Source organism: Ischnura elegans, chromosome 1 (genome assembly GCF_921293095.1).
Source record: "Ischnura elegans chromosome 1, ioIscEleg1.1, whole genome shotgun sequence".
In the NCBI taxonomy this organism is placed as follows: domain Eukaryota; kingdom Metazoa; phylum Arthropoda; class Insecta; order Odonata; family Coenagrionidae; genus Ischnura; species Ischnura elegans.
Genome location: NC_060246.1, coordinates 66,908,182 through 66,930,153, shown reverse-complemented (window position 1 = coordinate 66,930,153; position 21,972 = coordinate 66,908,182). Strand labels below are relative to the sequence as shown.

General features: G+C 37.7%; 1 protein-coding gene across 4 annotated transcripts in view; it reads left to right on the top strand.

Annotated features, from left to right (window-relative positions):
* LOC124162504 overlaps nt 1-21,972 on the top strand; it is a 191,511-nt gene that overhangs the window by 154,907 nt on the left and 14,632 nt on the right. For all 4 annotated transcript variants that reach the window (XM_046539083.1, XM_046539077.1, XM_046539071.1 and 1 more), the window contains exons 4-9: nt 9,828-9,956; nt 10,879-10,929; nt 11,726-11,797; nt 11,909-12,001; nt 12,839-13,108; nt 16,226-16,329. In XM_046539083.1, the coding sequence (XP_046395039.1) occupies nt 9,828-9,956; nt 10,879-10,929; nt 11,726-11,797; nt 11,909-12,001; nt 12,839-13,108; nt 16,226-16,329 (719 nt within the window). The remainder of the gene's footprint in view (nt 1-9,827; nt 9,957-10,878; nt 10,930-11,725; nt 11,798-11,908; nt 12,002-12,838; nt 13,109-16,225; nt 16,330-21,972) is intronic.

Here is a 21,972-nt window from a genome sequence, read left to right as displayed (position 1 = left end):
ACGTACATAATAATCTTTCGATACAGGCATTAAAAAATAAATAGGAAACCACCTTATTCTTTTGTGGAGCCTTCGGAACCTCCCGCAATATTAAATCCTCGAAGTTCGAGATGGCCCAGGAAAAAAACTGGAACCCCCTACCCTGAATATGTGAATTCATATGCCTGTAGCTAAGTCCGGGACCTTTCCAAACCATTCACTGAGTGAGTGAGCGATTCGTCATTATTTTAACTAGCATCTGGTTTAAACCGCCCGGAGTTCCGTAAACAGTGGGTTTCTCCGTCGGTCGTTTTCCTCGGAAAGATGAGTGACGTAGGCGACCAATGGCACGTATTCACCCTCAAAGCGGACAACACCTTCTCAACCATCCGTCCTGATAAGAAACCCAAATAACAGACCCCCCCCCTCCTCTCCTATCCGACCGCACTCTCTTCTCAATGATTGCGCCTAGAGAACTCCTGGGAAAAAGAATTGGGTGTGGGGTGGATGTCTGTGTGACGTGTGTGTGCGTGCGTCTATGTTTGCTTTATTTTTTCCATCTATTTCTCTTTCGACGCAAAATACTCGAATTAGTGTCTTCCGACTCGGTGACGCAATTTTTTTTCTCACGGTGACTAGGTGCTATGTGGACGTAGCCGTGCGGGATTCGGGAAAATGCTCGACCCCAGTCGTCGGTTCTTGAGGACGATAAGTGCTGGCTCGAATTGCTGCAAGAATTTCGTCCGCATGCATTCCCATTTGGCACTTGGTGACTCGACAATCGATGTCGTCATGGTTGGGAAAAATGACGCATTGAAGAGTCGCGTCTGCGTCAGCGTGGTGGAGAAATTGAGGAAGCGTTATCGCGAAAAAATTGACCCATGTATAAATATGTATTGGTCGACGTGCACTGATGTGTTCGTCTCTGTAAATGTTTGCGAGAATTTCTTGAAAGATTTGTACATAATTCATTCTCGACACTTCAGTGACGTTAAGCGATGATCATTAGAAGAGAGTGCAATGGTGCATTCATGTGTCTCTGGCTAGCATGGACAAATGACTACATGCGCTGTCACTCGGTTGCGAAGTTGAATGCGTCAAAGGTGAAATTTTGCTGCGAAAATTTTATTTGACTAATCCGAGGTTCAAACTTAAACTTACTAATTGTCGATCATGTATGCTATATGGTAAAACACCTCATTAAAATATTTCATTTCAGCGATTCGGAGGGTTTCTTAGCAAATTTCGCCCTTGGGGTGTCTTGTTGCTTCACGGATTAGGTGAGAGCACGCAGAAATCCTTCGATTATAATGTATAATGTACATATTTCCTAGTGTACACTATTTTATGTTTTTCTGTACTCTTTAACTGATACTGTACTCATGATCATTATTGATGCCTTATACCATCAGAGATTTTATAATATTTATCTGGTGTAAATGAGTAATATTATTTTATACTAATTTTTGAAACTCTTTGCGATTAATTAAATTATTTTAGCATAAATATTGTATGGGTAGTCAAAATAAAATTGTATTGTAGTAATTGAAAAAAAATTGAAACGACCCCTCATCTTGCTGTTCAATTTAATGGATTGGAGATTGTCCAACAAAAATACATTTTTTCGACCCGGCCACGATGGCGCATTATTCACGTTAGGAATAGCAGGGTGCGTGAGGGAGATAGCTGGAGTGACCTAATGTGATGGTGCAATTTCTGCTTTCAAAGTACACCACTTTCAAGCAACCCACCGTGATCCTCCTTGCCATTTTAAGTCTGAAATAGCATCCTCGAAACACTTAAGTTGGTAGAAGAGCGGTGATAGATTTAGACTTCGCTCTGGGCCCTCGGAAACGTCGTGCTCCTTCTGCTAAAACAGATCATTGGCCTTAAATGGATCCTCTTTCTTAGTGAATTCAAACCTGATCACAGGAAATATGATGAATGATTTTCGAGTTTTTAACGCATTAATTTTATGCATGTGACGTAAGACCAATGTGAATTGGTATCGTAAACATCAAAATTTAATGATTACCAGCTTGGATCTCATCTCAGTTTTATTTTTACACCACTTGTCATATTGGTCCAGGTGACATTATAGTGGTTTGTAACTTTGCGTTTTTGCGATTTGACAGTACTGAGCTGAAAAATATCAAATCGTGACCCATGAATTGTGCAGTGTAATTGATTATCTATACTTTACCTCAATTGCTCATTTCCAATGTTTCGAAATTTAGGTTGCGTTCGGGAGGGTGGAGCCCAGCTCCGAGCAAAACATACCTATGGAGGGTGGTGTGTTTCTTATATCTAAGCGGGATGAGCCTAGATAATATTAATCTGCGTATTGCCATATGAGGGTTTGGTTGAGTAACGGATGACGCGCGTTTAATGTGTAGTTATGGAGTCAGTTTGCACAATATCACCATGAAACCGCGGTTGCGGTCCTTTAAATATTTCAAGGAAAATAGTTGTGGCTGTTGAATAAGTACTGATGTAGGCGAGGCCAGGTGAGACTTATCGTTCATATGTAGGTGAAAGGCAATATGATATTTAGCTCTACTTAAAGGCGGGATTACTATATCATTTTTTCTGTTACTTTGAAGGTAAAGCTTCGATCACATGGGTAGGCCGAGTGAGATCTTAATCATGATGGTTTTATTCGTTCTCTTTGAGGGATAGATTCAATAATGGGAATCACCGTAGCTTAAAGGACACGTTTTAGATTTCAAAATTACTTGTCAGCATCTTTGAATTCTTCCTGATGCTCCGCCATCGAGTTGTCACTGTCCTCAACTTAACTGTTGCACGGTCATTAAAGGAGGGTAGTGACTGTGAGATCCTAAACAATTGTATTTTTGCATTTTCTGATATGTTATTGAAAAAAAAATTTTCATCGCAGACGATAACGAACGAGATTAAAAATCATCATTATTAAGGATTATTCGATCCTTATATTCTTAATTTGATAATATTTTCCCATCTATTTTAGCCGACCGTTTGACTATTTTTTTGTAAATAATGTATTTGACGTCAACTTAAGCGTTCATTGACTAATTACTCTATCTCTAAAGCGTGGCTCTAAAGTATCTTTATCATAATTCTTGTGGCATAATGATTTTTTTTTAAATAATACATATTTAATAATTGTAATCGTCGTTTTCCCTTGCTTGCCGTTCAAGCCTGCGTATTAATGCTGATTTTCAAATACAGTTTCCAGAAAATATAGCCCGGAAATATATTTATTTGCCAATCTTCGCTCGAATGTAATTCCAGCTACGTCTTAAGTCACATCATTCCAAAGACACCGCACCATCTCAAAGAGCGATTGCACCAAAATATTCGCCTTTCTTCGACATGAGAGTCGTAAAGATTGAGGACCGTCATGTGTTGCGAAAACGGACGTAGGAATGCCGGTGGGACGGGCTGCGAATTTGACGGAGCGACCCGGTAAATGAAAGCTTGAGCTATCTTTTTCACGGTCCCTGTAAATATGTTATTAGGGAAATCTCTTGGAAGGACGTAATAATTGATCGAAATGTTCATGCTTGTATTATTTACCAATTTATATCTATAATTTTACAATTTTCATTTACAATATTACAATTGGGACCCTCATGAAAAAGGCTTAATAACAGAGTTAGAACGCGTGCAAAGAAGAGCTGCCAGGTATGTGAAAGGTCGTTACGATAGTCTTGTTAGTGTAACTGACCTCTTACATAAACTCGGATGGGAATCTCTGTCGGGCCGTAGATTGAAAAATAGACTAAACCTTTTAGATAAATTCAAGAGCAATGTCTTTTCTGACGAAGTTAACCATATCTTGCGGACGCCAACGTACTACGGAAGATCAGATCATATAAATAAAATAAGAGAGATAGATTGCAGAACAGACAGATTCCGAATGTCATTTTTTCCACGATCAATAAGAGATTATAACGGCAGCAATAGAACGCGTAAATAGATTGCATGACTTGTAGTGTAGCCTACTAACCTATGTAAAACTTAAAGCATGTTTCTGAATTTCTATTCTATATTCTATTTCTAACAGCATATAGTAGTATAGTTTGTTATTATACGGGACGTTTTTTGGACGGTGTGGTGTGCATGTGGGAGTCCAAATGCATGCTGCATGCTGGTGATTGATCACCCCCTGCCAAACACCCTAGAGGTGGCTCGCAGGGTAATTTGTAGATGTAGATGTGAATCCTAAGATTGGCAGAATGCGGCACTATATTTCATCCCTTTCCCAAGACAATCCCTCTACCTCCCTGATGTTTTCTTCCTTGTGTCCGTCTTTATCTTTCACAAGTAATTCTTTCTATTTTTCATCGCCAGGAAGATTTTCCTGTGTTAAATTTCTCGTATAATCACTGCCTCTTATGCTATTATCCTCTAGCGTACGACGCTATGGAGTTCCTTCCTTTTCTCCTATTCTTACACCCACCTCCTAGTTTCTCGCCTCCATTCGTCCACATTATCTTCAGCACCGGTCGTCAGCACTAGGTCTCCTAATATTTCCTAATTTGCTCTCCCAATGGTCTCAGCGTTTTTCTGTGGTTTTGAAATGCAACTTGTTATCGATATTGGCCAATCTATAAGAAAAAGGCATCCCGGAAATGCAGAACCGAATCAAAAGCATCCTTTACGAAGATTTAAGTCTTCAAAGGCTCCAATAATTTCATCATCGCGATCAGTATTTTAGGCAAGAAAATTTTCTATATTTCCGTGATATCTAAATCCTTGGATATCGATATGACACGTCGCCGTCGCTCTCCTTGTCGATTTCGTTCTCGAATGATCTAGAATGATTCATTTCTTTATGAATGTTTCCTCTTTAGCACGTCCTACTTAATACTGCTTGTGGTCAATTGGTTTGTGGTTGTAAATGATTCAGTAGGTCTGGAGTGGACATTAATGACGCATTTATTTCATCCGCCGCCCTGTGAAGTCAGAAGGAAGCTCTTATAATGTGAAGGATGATTCCGTGAAAGGATTCGATTTTTATTTTTGATTTTTTTTGTTAGTTTTTGTTCATCTATCACGTTGTTAGACTGTCTCTATCCTCAAATAAGGAGAGATATACCGAGAGCCGATCAATACTTATTGGCATCGGAAACAAAAAGAAAATGGCAGTCAAAGGCTTAGCATTAGTTTTTAGAAGCTGTAATTGACTCGTTTATTGCCGTCATAAATTCAAGTCTCAATCTCTTTTATTACTGATAAATGACGGCAATGTTTAATCCTTGCGAGAAGAAGTAGTTGATTAGCGCAATAAATCTTTCATGATGACGAGTTTTATGGTTATTGGCCATTTTCAAATTTTCTCAAATCAGTCTTTTTTTCCGCTCTAGATTCCAATAACCCATGTAATTGTTTAGTAAATGCACTGATTGAATGCTGACCGTATATTTTTCATCCATACTCAAGATTCATTGCCTCTGTAATTTAATATTTTAGTTTGAGATCTCTTGGTTTCATTCTTAGCTATTTGTGTAGGCTAATAATGAATTTTAGCTCAATGGGTGCTTAAAAAATGGGTCATCAAATTATTGGATCGACACACACAGTTTTCTTCTCATGATTGATTGAAAATAGGCCATGATATGTGGTACATTACCCGACACTCTTGAAAAAAAATCTGCCTCTCCGCATTGGTAGTCTTCAGCCCTCTCGTTAAATGGAAACTTAGGAATTATATATAAAAATAGTATTAAATGCCGAAGTAATAACTATTCTTAAGAGTAATTTAGGAAGCCTCTCAATAAATTTCGTAGGTGCATTAATAACATTGAATACGATATTCATGGAAGCATTCTTCTCATTTAATAAGATTATATAACGATTTCGTGGATCTATTTTCAATACCGAGAAGTTTTGAGCACTTGAATCCCCATAAATACTGAGTTGAAAAATGTTAAAATGCATTACCATATAAACTCATTTAATGCCATTTATACATTTAAATTCCCTAATTAGTCAAGTAATGAATATACTTTGAATAATTAATTAAAAAATTAATATGCCACGTGTTTTGGTAAATTCCATATATAATCAAATAATGCAAACGTATTTGGCGGCTTTCACGTGCATTTGTTTTTTCCGAGCCAAACATACACATTCAGATGTATACATTTATTAATATTTAGCACTAGTCATGTATTGCTCACAGTGTCGCGTTTGAACCCACACCTCTTAGGAAGCTGTTATTCCGATTTACTCAAATTACATTGATGTTGACCAAACAATTCCTCTCACAGGCATAAGGCAGGATAAGGACAAGAAGATTTTGTGAGAATCCTCTCCGAGGTTATATTTGCAAATCCGAGGCACAGAAAATTTTGAATACGATCTATTCTACACATCCTGAAAATTTCATGTCGTTTGATGTTTTCTTTTCAACATGTGTTTCAATCGAGCAGTGTGTAACGAAGAAGACCTAGGTAAAATTGGAGTGCTGCATCCTCTTAACGGGATAGGATGTTTCACTTGAATACGGTTTAAATAATATGTATAAATATTTGCCAAAATTCTTTGTGATATGTTTCTTAAATTATAAAACAATTGAATTCTGTAACTATTATTCATAATTGAAGTATTCCTGACTCTCAATTTGTTTGTTGCGGTCTCAAATTGAAATGGGCCTGAAATCGGGGAATCACTCGTAGTGTTGTAGAGTTGTCCTTTGTCCTTTGTTTAATGTATAACATCGATAAAGATCCTTAAAATTACTACGCCTCTAATATTGCATCGTCTTTTTTCCTCATCCCATGTTTGTCGTATTGATGTAGGTAGTACAATATAGGTATGGATTGAGGGAGTACTAGCGGGGGGATGTTGAAAACTGTGTTAGAGGTTAGAATGTTAGGTAAGCGATGGAGAGGAAGGAAGAGAATTGGATTTTTAGATAGAATGAAAGTGAGTAGGCCTTATTGTGAATTGAAGAGGAAAGTGCTCGAAGGAAAGGGAGGATTCTTGAATACTTCTACTCCATGGAAACCCACCTGAAGGTACTCTATGGATACCTACCTTAATCGGTAGAATACTTGAATAATGTTTGTTGTTACTGCTTCATGGCTCAGTTCTCGCTTTAAAACAATGGTTTTTATCTTGCTTACCGTGCTCACCAGCTGGTCTTTGAAACTCTAGGCTATCTCGTCTTATGATTGCTGAGCGATAGTGCGCATGGCGCAGATACAGCAGCTATAAATAAGTGTGAATAATGACCGGGATTACTTCCATATTGGCCTCGGGCTGTATCCGTGAAGGCTGTCGGGAGTGACGTGGGTAGCGTTCATAATTTTCGTTTTTGCGTCCGCTCCCCATTTTCCCTCGCTTCATTCATTAAATGCCGCCAGTCCTGCCTATTGTGTCGTACGTAATTGGCTTTTGGCTCTCGGGAGCTGCTCAAGGGCGAACCCGGTAATGCGATATGTGGGAGGGGTCAAGGCCTCTACGGCGACGAAGAAAATAATTCCCCTTAATGTCATCACTTATTGTATACATCTCCCGTATTTTTTCCAGCCACCGGTTGAACAAGTGTTGTCGAGTGCCTGGATGTAAATACCCTCTTAGCCTGAAGAATAATACAAATAATACTTCTAAAGAGGAACAACAAGGAACTGAAGAAAGTAGTGTGGGAAAGGGAGAAGTGGAGGTTTGGAGTATTTCGATATTCGGATTGTAGTACTTTGAAATGGACCCCAAAGACGTGGATTCTGTGGGACCAATAAATGCTTACAGAGCATCCATTAATTACGTCAGGTGTTTAGGTGGGGGAGGGGGTCAAGCCTATTCTCTCCCAATCTCTCGTTGTCCTGGCATCTCACGCAATTCTTTTCTGCAAGAGACGTAAAAATGCGATTTTAGTAATCTTCAATACTAGTGTTAACTTATCTTAAATAAAAAATGATTAAACAAATTGTTTTTTAATAAATCCAACGCAGTGAAGCATAGATTAACGTATATACACTGATAATACGCATTTTGAACAATTTCACGTAAGATTAGAGGGAGGGTATCGAGCCAAATCTCACGATATCTCACTAAGGGGTCGTAAAATCGCCAAAATCACCTCATATTATTAATGGACGCTCCCGTATTACAATAGACGTATCAACGCAGTGGACAGAAAAAAATTGAGGGTACCTATGGAAGGGTTTATTTTGATGGGGTACACTTAAGACTGTTACACGTATCCTAGAAAGTACGTGAATTTACCACTTGGTACTTTCCCAACCCACATTCCTCGGTTGCATTGCCGGTTGATTTACGTTTTTTAAAGTTACTATTTTTCTCTCCCCTCGGATGCTTTGCTGCGAGGCATAAAATGAGCCTAGTTCATCCCATAAACATCTAATTTAAATTTGAAAACAATTCAATTTGATTGCTTAAAAATGTAGGAACCAAGCGGGAGGTTTACTGTGTAGGAACACCAAAACTTATTTAATATTTGTATTAAAAAGAATATTTATCCATTCTAATGGGGAGAGTAGGAGAATTCCAACCTAATTGTTTTAAACTTTTGTCCGTCGCAAGGGCGAAGAAAGTGTAGGAGATGACTGGATGAGAATTAGTTTTTTATGTGCCAGAGGTCACATTTGACGTAGGAAGTCAAATTCTATCTTTGACTTAATTTTTACTATGAAATAATAAAATTACCGTATCCTGGGCTGCTGTGGATTGTGCCCTATTTTGAAAACATCGCTGTTCCGTTTTTAGCATGGAATTTTCCTTCATGTGATTTTGAAAATGGCGGCAGTATTTATTAGCAGATATGTCATTTATAATATTTTTTATGTATAGTTGACAATTTTTGTTAATAATCTGTGTTTTCCAAATCAAAGTTAGTGTTTGTAGGCCCATCTGTGGCGAAAAAGTGAGACTTTTTGGATCGAGGTCGGTTATTGCCAAAAATGGTAATGCCACTGAGCAGACGAATTTTTTTACGCCATCTTTTAATACGACTTCCTTGCTATTGGGATTACATACCTACTTGCGTATGATAGCGTATGAATCAATTTATAGAAATAAGAGGGCAATTGGATTAATAGGAGTTCTCGTGTAATTTCATTACTTTGAATTCCCATTTGTAGCTGCTACCTACATTTTTCGGAGAAGAGAGGAAGTCCATAGGGCTGTAAGGTTTCCACTGTCATGAGTCGCTGTAACTGTCACAAAGTGCTTTACGGTCTTAAATCATTTTGTTATTATCGATAGGAGCGAAATAATTTCAACGTTGCCAGTTATGCTTCGACCGCTATTTGTAAGTACGGAAAGAGAAACTTCATCATTGCTGTTTTATTTTTGCGAATGAACACATGACCCCACTCATTCTGAGCAGATATTAAACAATTTCCCTTTTAATGTATAATCCGCTTATTTTCTCGTAACACCTTGATTATTAGTGATATGTTAATTGGTTGTTTAGCTGAGTGATGAAAGGGAGAAGAAAAAACTGCATAATATACTAAAATTTATATTAATTAATTTGCACAATTAGTTATTTTACTATGATTGTGAAGGTTTCGCTGTTTTCTTATTTTCCTATGTGCGCAATTATTGATTTTATTTTTGTTTTCGAATTACAAATGAATGATTTCGATTTGAGCATTCAATGCTGTAACAAATAAAGTTTGACCGTAGCAGCCATTGCCGTATTTGCATAAGGTGCTTCGAACGTGAACGCTTGCAAGTAGAGTATCGAAAGTACATTTCCTTTAATTTCCAAGTGTATCGATGAATTTATCGGCATACTTACGTTATATGTTTCTTTACGATGCCCTGTTTTTTAAATTAATTTTGTATCCTTTTTCTCCCGCTTTTTCTTCTGATACATGTGGCGTGTGCAGCCTACAGGGTTCATGGAGTCGTCCATTCCGTACTGCAGCATGGAGGAGGTTCATTCTGTGGCCCGATGGGATGCCAGCCACCGATTCTGCGTGCGAATCATCATTCCAACCGGATCCATTCTCTTGCAGGTAAGAACCTGGTCCACGTTCAATATACTTGCTATCCGGCACTTCGGCTCCCTTTTTCTATGGATACAATATTCGGATTAGGAACCCGATTTGAATGAAATAGATTTTCGGTGATAAATGACTTTCGGTTGGGATTTTTGTACCCTAAAATAAATTTCTTTGTTATTTTTCCAAATATTTTCTATAATTCCACCAAAATAATGCCTTAGTTGGCAAACATTAGGAGTCTTATAGTGGTTATAAATGTATAAAAGCTTGGGCATTATGTATGATATGTATGATTTACTGTATGCTTTAGTTTTGACATCTGAGCACCATCATGTTTTTGATTCACGATGCTCTATTCATTTCTTCGCCCGTGGATTATTTTTTGTGCCTCAAGAATTCAATAATAATCCCAATGCAGTGAATAGGAATACTGTCATTGGCACAACAAGGTAGATTCTCAAGAAATAATGATGCGCTAAAATGCTTGTAATAATGATAATTCCAACAACACAGTTTATTTATTCCCTTGGCTCGATAGAAATTTGCAATGACTTCAAACACTTCTTCCGATTATCATTCATCCATAAAACTCTGTCCGTTTTGGAGAATAAAATATGAATATGAATGAGAGAAAAGATATGTGCTCCAAATAAAACTAAACTCCAATAAATCACAACAGAATGTTTTTTTAATACCTTGTATGATATGAAGAAACTAATATGAGAGTATAAAGTTTACCGTCATATTAAAACAGTTTTGCTGATCAGTTTAAACTTTTATGTATCAGTAATTATACTTACGGGGAGTACATATCAAAGCTTTACATGTATCCTATTCTTACGCATTCCTAAAACAACCGGAAGGTTCGTTGTGCGGCTGTTGGAATGTTCCTTCTATATTTCCTTCTAACCATGTGATATTTCGTTTTTTTCAGGCAAATAATTCTTACACGCGAGATCAGTGGTACCACTCCATTGTGTGGAAGGTAAGTGTTATTGTGAAGCATACCAGCGTCCACACGGTGTGATAATTAGAGAACTTTTAATTATGTTTTCATGAAATGTGAGTCACTTTTCTACATTTAACGCTGGTCTTGCAGTGCTTTCAATGTTTATACCACTGTTGCAGTTATTGGAAGTTCAAGCCCTTGGATTTCTGTTAAATTATGTTCAAATAGTGTTCATAGCGATTCCTTCGTTTGCAAATCTACTCATGTAGCAATCGCGTTTTAATCTCGATCCTGACATGGATACCGTATTGTAGTGTTCCAGAAATCCTTTATCCCGTGCTGATTTTAGTGTATTATTAAAAATATCAGTGTATTATATTTTACAGTAAAGTCTAGATAGTGGGAAATGAATGATTTATCAATCATAGGATTATACTATTTATTAATAAAAAAGAAAAAGAATTATACTTAGTTTTAAATAAAAAAAATCCTTGAGCTGTTAATTCTCAACGCCTTGGATGTCACAGTTAATTTGTTTTAATTTCGAGAAAATTTGATCAGATCACGAAAAACTTAAAGCAGTCTCTTTTATGTAATGTGTCTTTGAATTAATTTTAATTTACTCGAATATTTTTCATAATAATGAAGAATCATTTAAGAATACCTTTTGGCCTTGGAAAAGTGATTGTTATAGTTTCGTGATCCCTTTGTTTAAGACTTTTATAAGTGTTATCTTCATATTACTTTGGTATATGATTTTTTGCTCAGCTATTTAATTTATTAGTAATATTAATGTATAATACTGTTTTTAATTCCATTGCAACCCCTGCAGAAAAATATTTACAAGCATCGCAACATTTTGAGGAATTCCACTCGGCCTGAGGTGATACTTCGAGAGGTTAAGGTAAATATATATAGCGCTTCTTATCGCTATGTTTTGAATGTCTTTCGGTTTTCCATTTGTTGCTGAAATGTCTCGCACATCTCCTGAGTTTTGTGCTTCCTTTTTTTTCAGAGCTTGGTTTCCTTGGCGACGAATACTCCCTTGCAGGACGAATGCGTTGCCCACGTTCCTCTTCAAATAGTTTCTAGTCTGTTAGCAGAAGAGGTGAGTGAGTGTTCCCAGTAAGCCGTTATTTTACAAGGAAAGCCATTGTAAGCCACGTGGTATATTAGATTTCTTGTGTCCATATTTTCACGCATCGAATAAGGCGGAAAATAATTATTTTTACAATTTCTAAGGGCATAAAATTAATATTGTGGTGCCTTTTATAACTATTTATGAGATTATGGCATTCTTTGAGTAAACGTTAATGACTTGATTCCATAGGAATAAAATAAATCTGTCAAACATATTCGTTGTGAGAAATTTTAATTCAAATGGAATTCAGAGAACTTTTACTTTTCCCCGTTCCCACAAATCCTTGGCAAAACAGTTAAGTGTTTATCATGAAAATTCTGCATAATTTCTGGGTTTTATGATATTATCATAAGTGACTGTCCCCAAGGTTGGTGAAACTCCTTGCTTGGAGATCGAGGCGTGAAGTATCCGAATAGATATTATCCTATATTTGTCTGTTTAATCTTTAGAATGTGATCATGATTGAGTATTTAGCAAAAGTTGGCTAACGGTTTGTTTGCCAATGACTTGGTCGATGGGTGACTTTGCCCTCGAATATCTAGTATTAGGAATGTGAAAACGCATGAGAATTATATGCAGATGAATTATATTTATCTACCGCTTTGAGGTGATGTAATTGATTTCGTAAGAAGTGAATGGTTTCGAAGTTGATCATGGCAAAAGGGATAACTATATCTATCAAGACTACGAAAGTCACCATCGCATCATAATTACAACTTAGTAACATTTTCCGAGTAAAATATATCAATGGCGTCACGCCGTGGAAACAAGTGGATGAAATGATTTGTTACCACCATTCCGCAGCAACCGCCTTGGTCTTCGTACCAGTTGAACAGTCCGTCGGATGACGATGAGGACGAGGACTCGGCTTGCGGGTGCAGCGAGGAGCAGGGAGGAGCGGACGACGAGGTGGAGGAGGAGATGGTGTGGGCCATCGGGCCGCTCCTCGAGGACCGACCGCCGCCCCCGGAGCTGTGCCGCTTCTTCTCTCGGCGCTGCACCCTCCGGCCACGCTCCTCGCTCGTGCCGCGCGTCTTCACGCCAGTCGTTCACCGCATCCTCAAGCACAACGTGGTAAGCATATCCGCTCCTTCTCAATCACGCTTCTCTGGTTTCTCTAGACTCAGAGCCTGCGTTTTGGTCAAAGTTTCTTTTACATTCCAATACCGGTGATTGTATAAAAACGTGAGTGTTCGATCTTTGTTGCTGTTGAAATACGTTCAATCTCTTGAGGTTAAAGGTTTCCAGACGCGTACTAATGAGAGTATATTTTGAGACGTATCTTTTGTGTTCAGATTAAGCCTTTTGTTTAACGATTCATTTTGATTTACTCCTTCAAACCTCGTAAATTAAAACTTGCTATCAGCGAGGATAATTGGAAACTATTGCTTCAATCATGAATTACCTAAGGATTCGAGGCGAGAATACGCGATGCATCAGCACGTACGAGTGAACGTCAACATGCATGAACGCGAGAATGTACGCCTAAATTCACCGTGTAACCACACAATTTGTTCGCATGCTTGACCGGAGAATAAAACCTGTTCTAATTTGGTTCATGCACAATGCCATGAAAAGGCTGTAGGGCCTACATTAGGATGGGATAGGGGAAAAGTGTTGTTCTATATGAACGGTAGGGTCATATTAGTGCAATCATGCCCATACGAGTACACAAAATTAAAATATATACCATTCATTAGGAAATTTTAAAAGTTTTTTTTACGTTTCTTTGCATTTCAATACCGGTGATTGTATAAAAACGTGAGTATTTTACCTTTGTTGCTTATCTCGACAATTTCAGACATGACTGCTGTAGAATCGGCTGAAAAAACCATTTTAATCACGATATTTATCGCAGAAATTTCGTAAAAAGAGGGTGTGTGTTGAGGGTTGCCTACGCTCAACATAAATGGCCCTGGCTCCACCGCAGGATGTCAACCTACAGTAACAAAATTTTCTCTCTCTTCATTTGGTACCATGGGCTACATTTTGACATATGTTGAACTTTGAATTTCGAAAAAAATTGATGACCGCCGCGGCAAGGCGTACTGTCGGCGTAAGTTTAGCGCGGTATTGAAAGGTAAAATTGGCGGAGAAGAATATGAACGAGGAAGTTATAGGCCTATCGTAATCGGTATACATCAAATATAATAATGAAAAGTTGTTATTAATTTTTGTGTCCATGCCAAGAAATTTTTTGTGTCGAGGAAATGCGTATTTCGGGATTTCGTCCTCGCATGAGCGAAAATAATGCAATCCAAAGTTGAATTGTATCCAATGTCTCCTCAAAATATGCACCAAGTTGTTCTATTTTAATATTTTCCTCGGTTTAATCTCCGATTATTTAGTTTCTTTCAGCCTAGTATCTTCTCAATATTTGTTTTCTCATTCTTGTGAAATTTTTAATGATAAATAAAAAAATGATAAAAGATAAATTTATTGGATTCTATACGGATCTTGGTATGAATTTCGGATAATAATCGAATTATTTCGGGGATTAATTTCCTTCAACGAAAATGCGAAGCAATATTTAAGCTAAATAATGAAAAGAAAGGCCAATCTTGATCGAGAAATACGTTCAATCTCTTGAGGTTAAAAGTTTCCAGACGCGTACTAATGAGAGAATATTTTGAGACGTATCTTTAGTGTTCAGATTAAGCCTTTTTTTTAACGATTCATTTTGATTTACTCCTTCAAACCTCATAAATGATAACTTGCTATCAGCGAGGATAATTGGAAAGCTCATGCGTCGTATTTTCCTCTTCGATGCGAAAATAGGCATATCTCGACCGCCTTTTCCGCTGACGTAAATACTTATCGAAATGTGGTTTGGATATCAGTTTTGTATCCTGAATAGGAACCTGATGAATTTCAGTCCTTAGTAATTGAGGAATATAGGGAATTGACGTCAATTGCTTGTACGATGATACTATTTTCGTCTGTTTTTTATGGTCACCATAGTGTTTATAGCGAATAATAAAAATCAAAATTCAAGTGAAATGAAAAATGAACATTTTTATTTTTTAAGGAAAATGTGGGTTTCTTTTTAAAATAAAAGAAAATAAGTATGTATAGTTTGTAGGAGTTTGGTTAGTGAGAGACGAAAAGCAGATGGGCAATGCGAGGAAAAGGCCTATAATTGTTTCAAGGAAAAGATTGTTGAGAAAATGTTTTTTACGTCTCAAGCTTTCTGGTTCAACCTCATGGGAATTTTATACCTCAGATGAAAGCGGAAATAAAGAATTTTGCTTTTCTTAATAAATTAATTAATGCTTGATTAATAAATTCAAATAAAAAATATTAATTTTTATTTCATTTTAAAATGAAACATTAATAAAAATGTTAAAAATGTATTTCTTTAATTTTATACATCGTAATATTTCCAGATGTTTCAATGCATTGATTTTTGGTCGATATATCGCCCTATATTGGAGGATTGAGACTATTTTGCTCAAAATTGCATGTGCTCAAAATTGCAGATCAGGTAAAAGGCTAATTTTTAATGAAGACTAAACTTCATTACTGAAGCCATTTTTCAATTACAGCTTTTAAGTTTCATTTTTCGAGACGAATATGTGTGAATAATTACGTTTATTTGCTATGGTTTTCAAGCTCAAATGTTTTTTTTTCGTATTCGTGCCTAATTGACGCCGAGCGAGTTTTGAATTGTATGAAAATTTCCTTATTTAATATTGTTTATTTCCCATGAAGGTAATGCAGAATTAAAATATTTATGTTCTACGACATTTTCCACGTATGCCATGGATCTATTGTCGTAGTTCTTTTACAGTTGCTAATTCGTGTGGATTAGTGTGACTTTAACTTTGTGTATTTACACAAGCTAAGATTGAGCTATGCGCGACTGAAGAGTTGCCCACACTCATTTTTGTTTATTATTTCTAGTGAAATTGTTGAAAGTCCTACTCAGTAAAAACTATTAAGTTTTCATTTTTCTCCCCATTCATATTTCCATATTTCCGCAAGATCAGTTCCTGAGGGCTTAATACATTTTATTCAACACATTAGTTTAATAGAATTGATTTTAGGATATCTGCCATGTCGCGAGAGATATCCTTAATGAAAAATAAATGGCATTTTTATCGAATTTGACAGATTATTATGCTTTATTCAGGTTTCAACTCAAGTCTTTTATGAATGAACCTATGAGCCTAATTATGGTTTATTTTACAGGATTTTGGTAAAAACCCTCACATGCGCCGGTTCGTGCAAGACTACATTCGAGCCCTCCACTCCCACAACGGCGGTTGCGACGTGGTTCGAGGATTCGTCTCCAGGTAAGCCTCATCTGCATAAAGACACTACCCCGCAGGCTGTATCAATAGGTGGTTGGCAGGGGGTGTTAGGTGAGCAATCGTTAATCTATTAGAGAATGCTGAAGGGAAGAAAAAATCAAATAAAATTTAGGTGCGCGTTGAGAAAGATGTTGCCACGTGAGTTCATTTTAACCCTAGCATTTAATTAATTATTATTGTTTTCAGGAGAAAAGTGAATGCCCATTCTGAATTTCGGATAAATATAACTTCTTATTTTATTGTTTCTGTGGAGCGTAGTAGCTTAGTTGGTGGAGCGCTTGACTGCTGTTCGAATTTTCTCGGGTTCATCTACATACTACCCCGCAAGCCCCCGTTTGGCAGTGGGTGTTAGGACAACAGCCGTTTACATGCAAAAAGGAAATATTCTAACGAAATTACGCCTAGCATTTATCCAAGCCCATTATTTTTCAGGTGAAATAGAAATTAGAATATTACTATAACTATCCGGTCGGCAAAATATCTCTCGTTTCGGTCGGACCTAGGAATGTAACGCTAGACCTAATATAATATATTAATATAAATATTCAGTGATATATTCGGACGCAGTCAGACAAAATCCTCGAATGCGATAAGACCCAGGGAAAGGAACTGGCCGCCTACCCTGAATATATGAACTCGAAGAAGCAGGTTTAAATTTCGTGTAGCGAAATTCACTCCACGAAAAACTATCCTCATTCCCTCAGAAAAAGGTGAACAGCAACGGCCACGGAACATGGGGCAACATACCCAAAAAGTACGCGGGGTGCACCCGAAAAACATCATCAACAGCTGTAACGACCCGTGAATGCTTCCACGAAGAAATGCAGCTATGATTCGTCAATGACGCTCAGGGAAGATTTTCTTATGAAAAAGCAAAAGATAAGACTTACTTCGCACTCTTCAGGCCGCACCTCGAATGCGCGGCAATCATATGGGATCTGGGGCAGAAATAGAGTGAAGTAAATAAAATAAAATGGAAAACTGGGTGGTTCAAAACCACTAAGAGCGAATAGGGAGCATTACAAAGCTTTTGCATGAATTAGGCTAGGAGACTCGGAGAGGGCAAGTGCTGGTGGCTTAGATTTCTCGAACAATCATGAAAGATATCATTCATATCGACACGGAATACAACATTTTGGAGCCACAATATATTTCTATGTCCGAAAGAAACGATAATTTTTCATTTTGTGATTCAACCCTAGGGTTGGTTCGAATAGGTGAGGGTAGAGCTCACCTCAAATTAAGCCACAAGCGAGTAAATTTCACATATTCAGGGTAGGCGGCCAGTTTCTTTCCCTGGATCTTCTCGCATTCGAGGATTTTGTTTGACTGCGTCCGAATATATCACTGAATATTTATATTAATATATTATATTAGGTCTAGCTTAAATGCAGCTTTATATTTCGTTAGATCTTATTATCTGTTAATTCGACTATATTTGTAATTTTTACCTTAGACATATTATCTATCAATAAACTGTGCTCTATTTGCGAATCTGTGACAATGATTATTATTTTATTGGTATGACCAGATGGTTTTTTGGTAACTATGCCTTGAGAACGGACGGAGGTCACTTGCTATGTCTGGTTTCTTTCCGTCATAACTCCATTCTCAAAAATCTCCTGTTGAAAGCGACCTCTACTCTTACTCTTGATGGTGAAAACAGCTGTCTATCCTCTTCCCTGTTATCAACAGAAACATTAACATCAATTCGAAAACGGTGTGTTTCCAACCATTGTTGACGTCAGAGGGAAGAAAAACGTGTTTCCTCGTGCTACAAAATCGTTCAAAGCTATCGCGGCCTCTACTTTATTTTTATTTTATCGTAAAAAATATATAATCGCCGTTTTGTTGCTCGGTTTCGATGGAAGCAGTTTCATTAAACTATGAGAGTAAGAATGTGTGACATGGCGTGGACTAGGAAATGGGACCGTTAGATGAGTTTATCGCCATTTCCTTTTTTTTTACTGGTGCTAACGTCATCACCACAGTTGTCTCACTACGTGGAGTTGATTTCTAATCCGTTTTCCGCATGCTGTTGCGTCAGTGCGTTAATTTATATCTAACCGCTGAAATGAATAATGGATGCGCGCGTTCTCCCCATCTCTGTCAGCAGTATTGGGTTGCCTTAAATCGTCTCCTGAAATGATACCCAAATCCGGCTTAGATAGTTCCTATGACAGCCAATTAGGGATCGGTTAATGTTTCTTCCGACTTTTAACGGCCTCAAACTTTCTGCGTGAGTCCCACATTATGAATGCGAGTACTCGATAACGTTGATGAGTAAGTGTGTTTGGTGATGATTACTTTTCAACATGGAATTGACAGACTTGCAAACTAAACTGTCCATTGAAAGAGTATTTATAATGTTCTTTTAAAAAATTTCAATGGTTATAAATTACGTGCTTTATTGTTTAAGACTTGCCCATTGACTAAATAGATTGGTAGACACGGGCGAAATGATCGGCTGGTTGATGAGAGCACGAAAGCTGAGATTGAGAGTGAAAATGTGGGTGAGAGAGGTCTAAAATGTAAAAAATATGGAGAGTTACTCTCTAAAAAAAATAATTAATTAAGTCAGTCTCCCATCTATAACTTTAGTGAATGCTCTCTTTAACATTTTTCCTCGCGTAAAGGGCTACTGCCCACTTTCTAGTGGAGTGAAAATGAATGTCCATTTAAATTACGATCTCTGTGATGATTTTTGTTATTGTACTGTTCAAAATATCGAAATCCTCCTATGTTCTTCTACTATCAAAATAAGGGCATAGTTAGGGAATGTTGTTAAGCATACTGTATTTTTGCTATATAATCGCTCATGCTCACAATGGCTATGAGAAGAGGCTATCGGATATGAGAGATAAATGGAGAGATGCGTCAAACCAATCTTAGGATTGCTGACTAATGATGATGATGATGATAATCGCTCATATATTATATAGGTAACTCACTTAAGAAGATGGCATTCATCAATACATGTTAGGCGCATGTTTTAATGACGAACGTCAACAGGGGTATCTTTCAATTTGACCTCATAGTATATTTCAAATCCTGCAGTATCAAATTAGGTCAATTACTCTAATTTAATTTTGTTTTAAAACTTTATGTTACCGAGGAAGGGAATGCCTGCGAAGGAGGGAATACCTGCTCAACCCGTCTTTTATCATTACGTAGTACCTATTTCTCGTTAAAAAAAACGACGCTATCATCTTGACATTTTCAGTGTTCGTAAAGTAGGCCCGTGTCTATATGTGCCCGCATTTCATCCTTTTCTCAGGTGTAAGCTTTTTTCTGAATTTGTGACGTAAACCGATGTTGGCGATGATGTACCCTGCAAATGCTGAAATTAGTATTGAGATGATAACTTAAGTTTTGAACGAGTACTGCGTCACCGTAAGGAACAAAATACGATCGGTTGAGGCAGTTGAGCAGCGGAGGGGGGGGGGGGGGGGGTTTGGGGGATAAACCCCCCAAGCCAGAGCTCAGAGAAATTTTTAAGTTTAATCCATTTTACTGAATTGGATTGATATTACTAATATAATAGTGTAAGGAATAATAAAATATCCCTCATAAAGCAGTAAAACTCACCAATTTGAACCATTTATCTTAATATTCCGCAATTTATTAATCTCGCACCTACCGCTTATCCTGGCGGGTATTCCATACCCCCACACACCCCGGTATTAGTTGCACCTAACCCCCCCCCCCCTATCCTTAATTCCTAGCTGGACCCTTGGGTTGAGGGGTAGTCATGTTCCCTCTCAAAAAATCTAACCTATCTCGCAAGGGTGTGAACCAGGGATTGAAACAGTGGTAGGTGCTCGACATGCGCATCTACAATTTCTTCCTACCCAATGAGTTCTAACTTTCTTGAGGATATATTAGTGTTCACAAGAGGTAAATCTAGGGCATAATGGCACTTTTTATAAAATCTACCTCTCTTTAATATAAGGCGGTTGGGGCACTTCGATTATTTGATTTCATTTGAAATATTTTGGACAGAATACTTGGTGTGAAAGGAACATCCATATTTTCGAGGGAAGCTCCATTGTTGTTGACTGTTTTGTTTCTGCAGTTAGTAATTCATCCAGGCATGAACTGTGGAAACCCCTATCGAAGCGTTCGTTTTGCACTTCCTGTGTTGTGTAAAAATTGCATGGCGTGGAAGTCAGCCCTTCCGAAATACTGTTCCCTATAAAAACTGTTGGGAAACGTTTATACAGTTCTCTAATTGAGGATTATCATTTCCTGGACGAATGGACGCTTTGAGGAATCGCGAAGGACTAATGTCCTTCTGCACCGCTGATGCATTGCGTCATCTGTCCGGCCGAAATTTTGTTGGAAACCGCCATTTGCCCACCTTTCCGGTTGGCACACCGCTGGGCTGGAGGAATGTTCGCGCTCGTTAACGACGACGCGCTTTGGCGTCACAACTTCAGCGAAAGCCCACGATGAAGAGGTCTTGCGAAAAAGGAAACCGGCAAACTCCAAGCGATCCCTTCAAGTACGGAAATTTAAGCTGTTGGCCCCCTACTGGATGTTTTTTGTTTTACTATACCGGCGAAAAGATGTTACAAATATCATTCTCCTGTGTTTACTAATCCGTTTGGTGTGAGCAAGCCTTAACCAATAAACCACGGTCTTTGTAATCATTCAAATGTTAAAAATCACAACAAAAATACTTTCAGTTGACAAGTCTGTAACCCTACAAATTCAATATTGAAAATTAAGTATCATCTAACTTCTCGTTCTGATATCGAGGTAGTTGAGTTCATTTTTCTCTCGTATTTTATTCTATAAATGGAGATTTTAGAAATCTATGGTCGTCAACAACATTAGGATGGAGAGGCTCAAATTGGAATGGAAAAATTGTTTTGCAATGTTTTATTCTAAACCGAACTCAGAGTCTGTAACACTAAATGTGTATACCTGAAACTGGAGGAGTTAAGTTATATTTTTTTATTATAAGGATAAAGAACCACATACAGCAGTGTTGGCATTTTATAGTAGCCAGGTGACAATACATAAATTAGAGGGCAAACAAGCAATATGAAAAGCAGAAACAAGAATTAAATTTACAAAAATGACAACGAAAATCTGCAAGAACAAGCTAGTTCGGTGACAGATAAGGTAGGAAAAGGCTTATAAAGGATTTCAGTGGAAGTGCAAAAGGGTCAATGTGTGGAGGGAGTGAGTTCAACAGAGAAGCAATGCGGTAGAAAAACGAACGTTTGGCAATTGAAAGTCTGGGAATGGGCATGTGGATTAGGGGATGAGAAAGATTGGGGCGGGGTGGAACTTTAAAATTGATAAAAGAGAGAAATTCAGAGCAGTCGATGCTGGAATTGAAAATCTTGTAAATGATTTTTAAATCAGCTGGACGGTGAGGCTAGGGTTAGAGAGGGAGGAGAGAATGGCATTGGTGGACATGTTACGTAATGCGGTAGTCTATTTTTTTACTCTTTTCGCAAATAAATTGCCTACATAGTCCAGGGATGAGAAATTGGTTTGTGAAGAGATAGACCAGATGGGACAAGAATAGGTAAGAATTGGAAGAATGATAGAAGAAAAAAGTTTGAAGGTCAATTGAATTTCATAAATGTTGCTCCTCACTTCAGCTGTCAT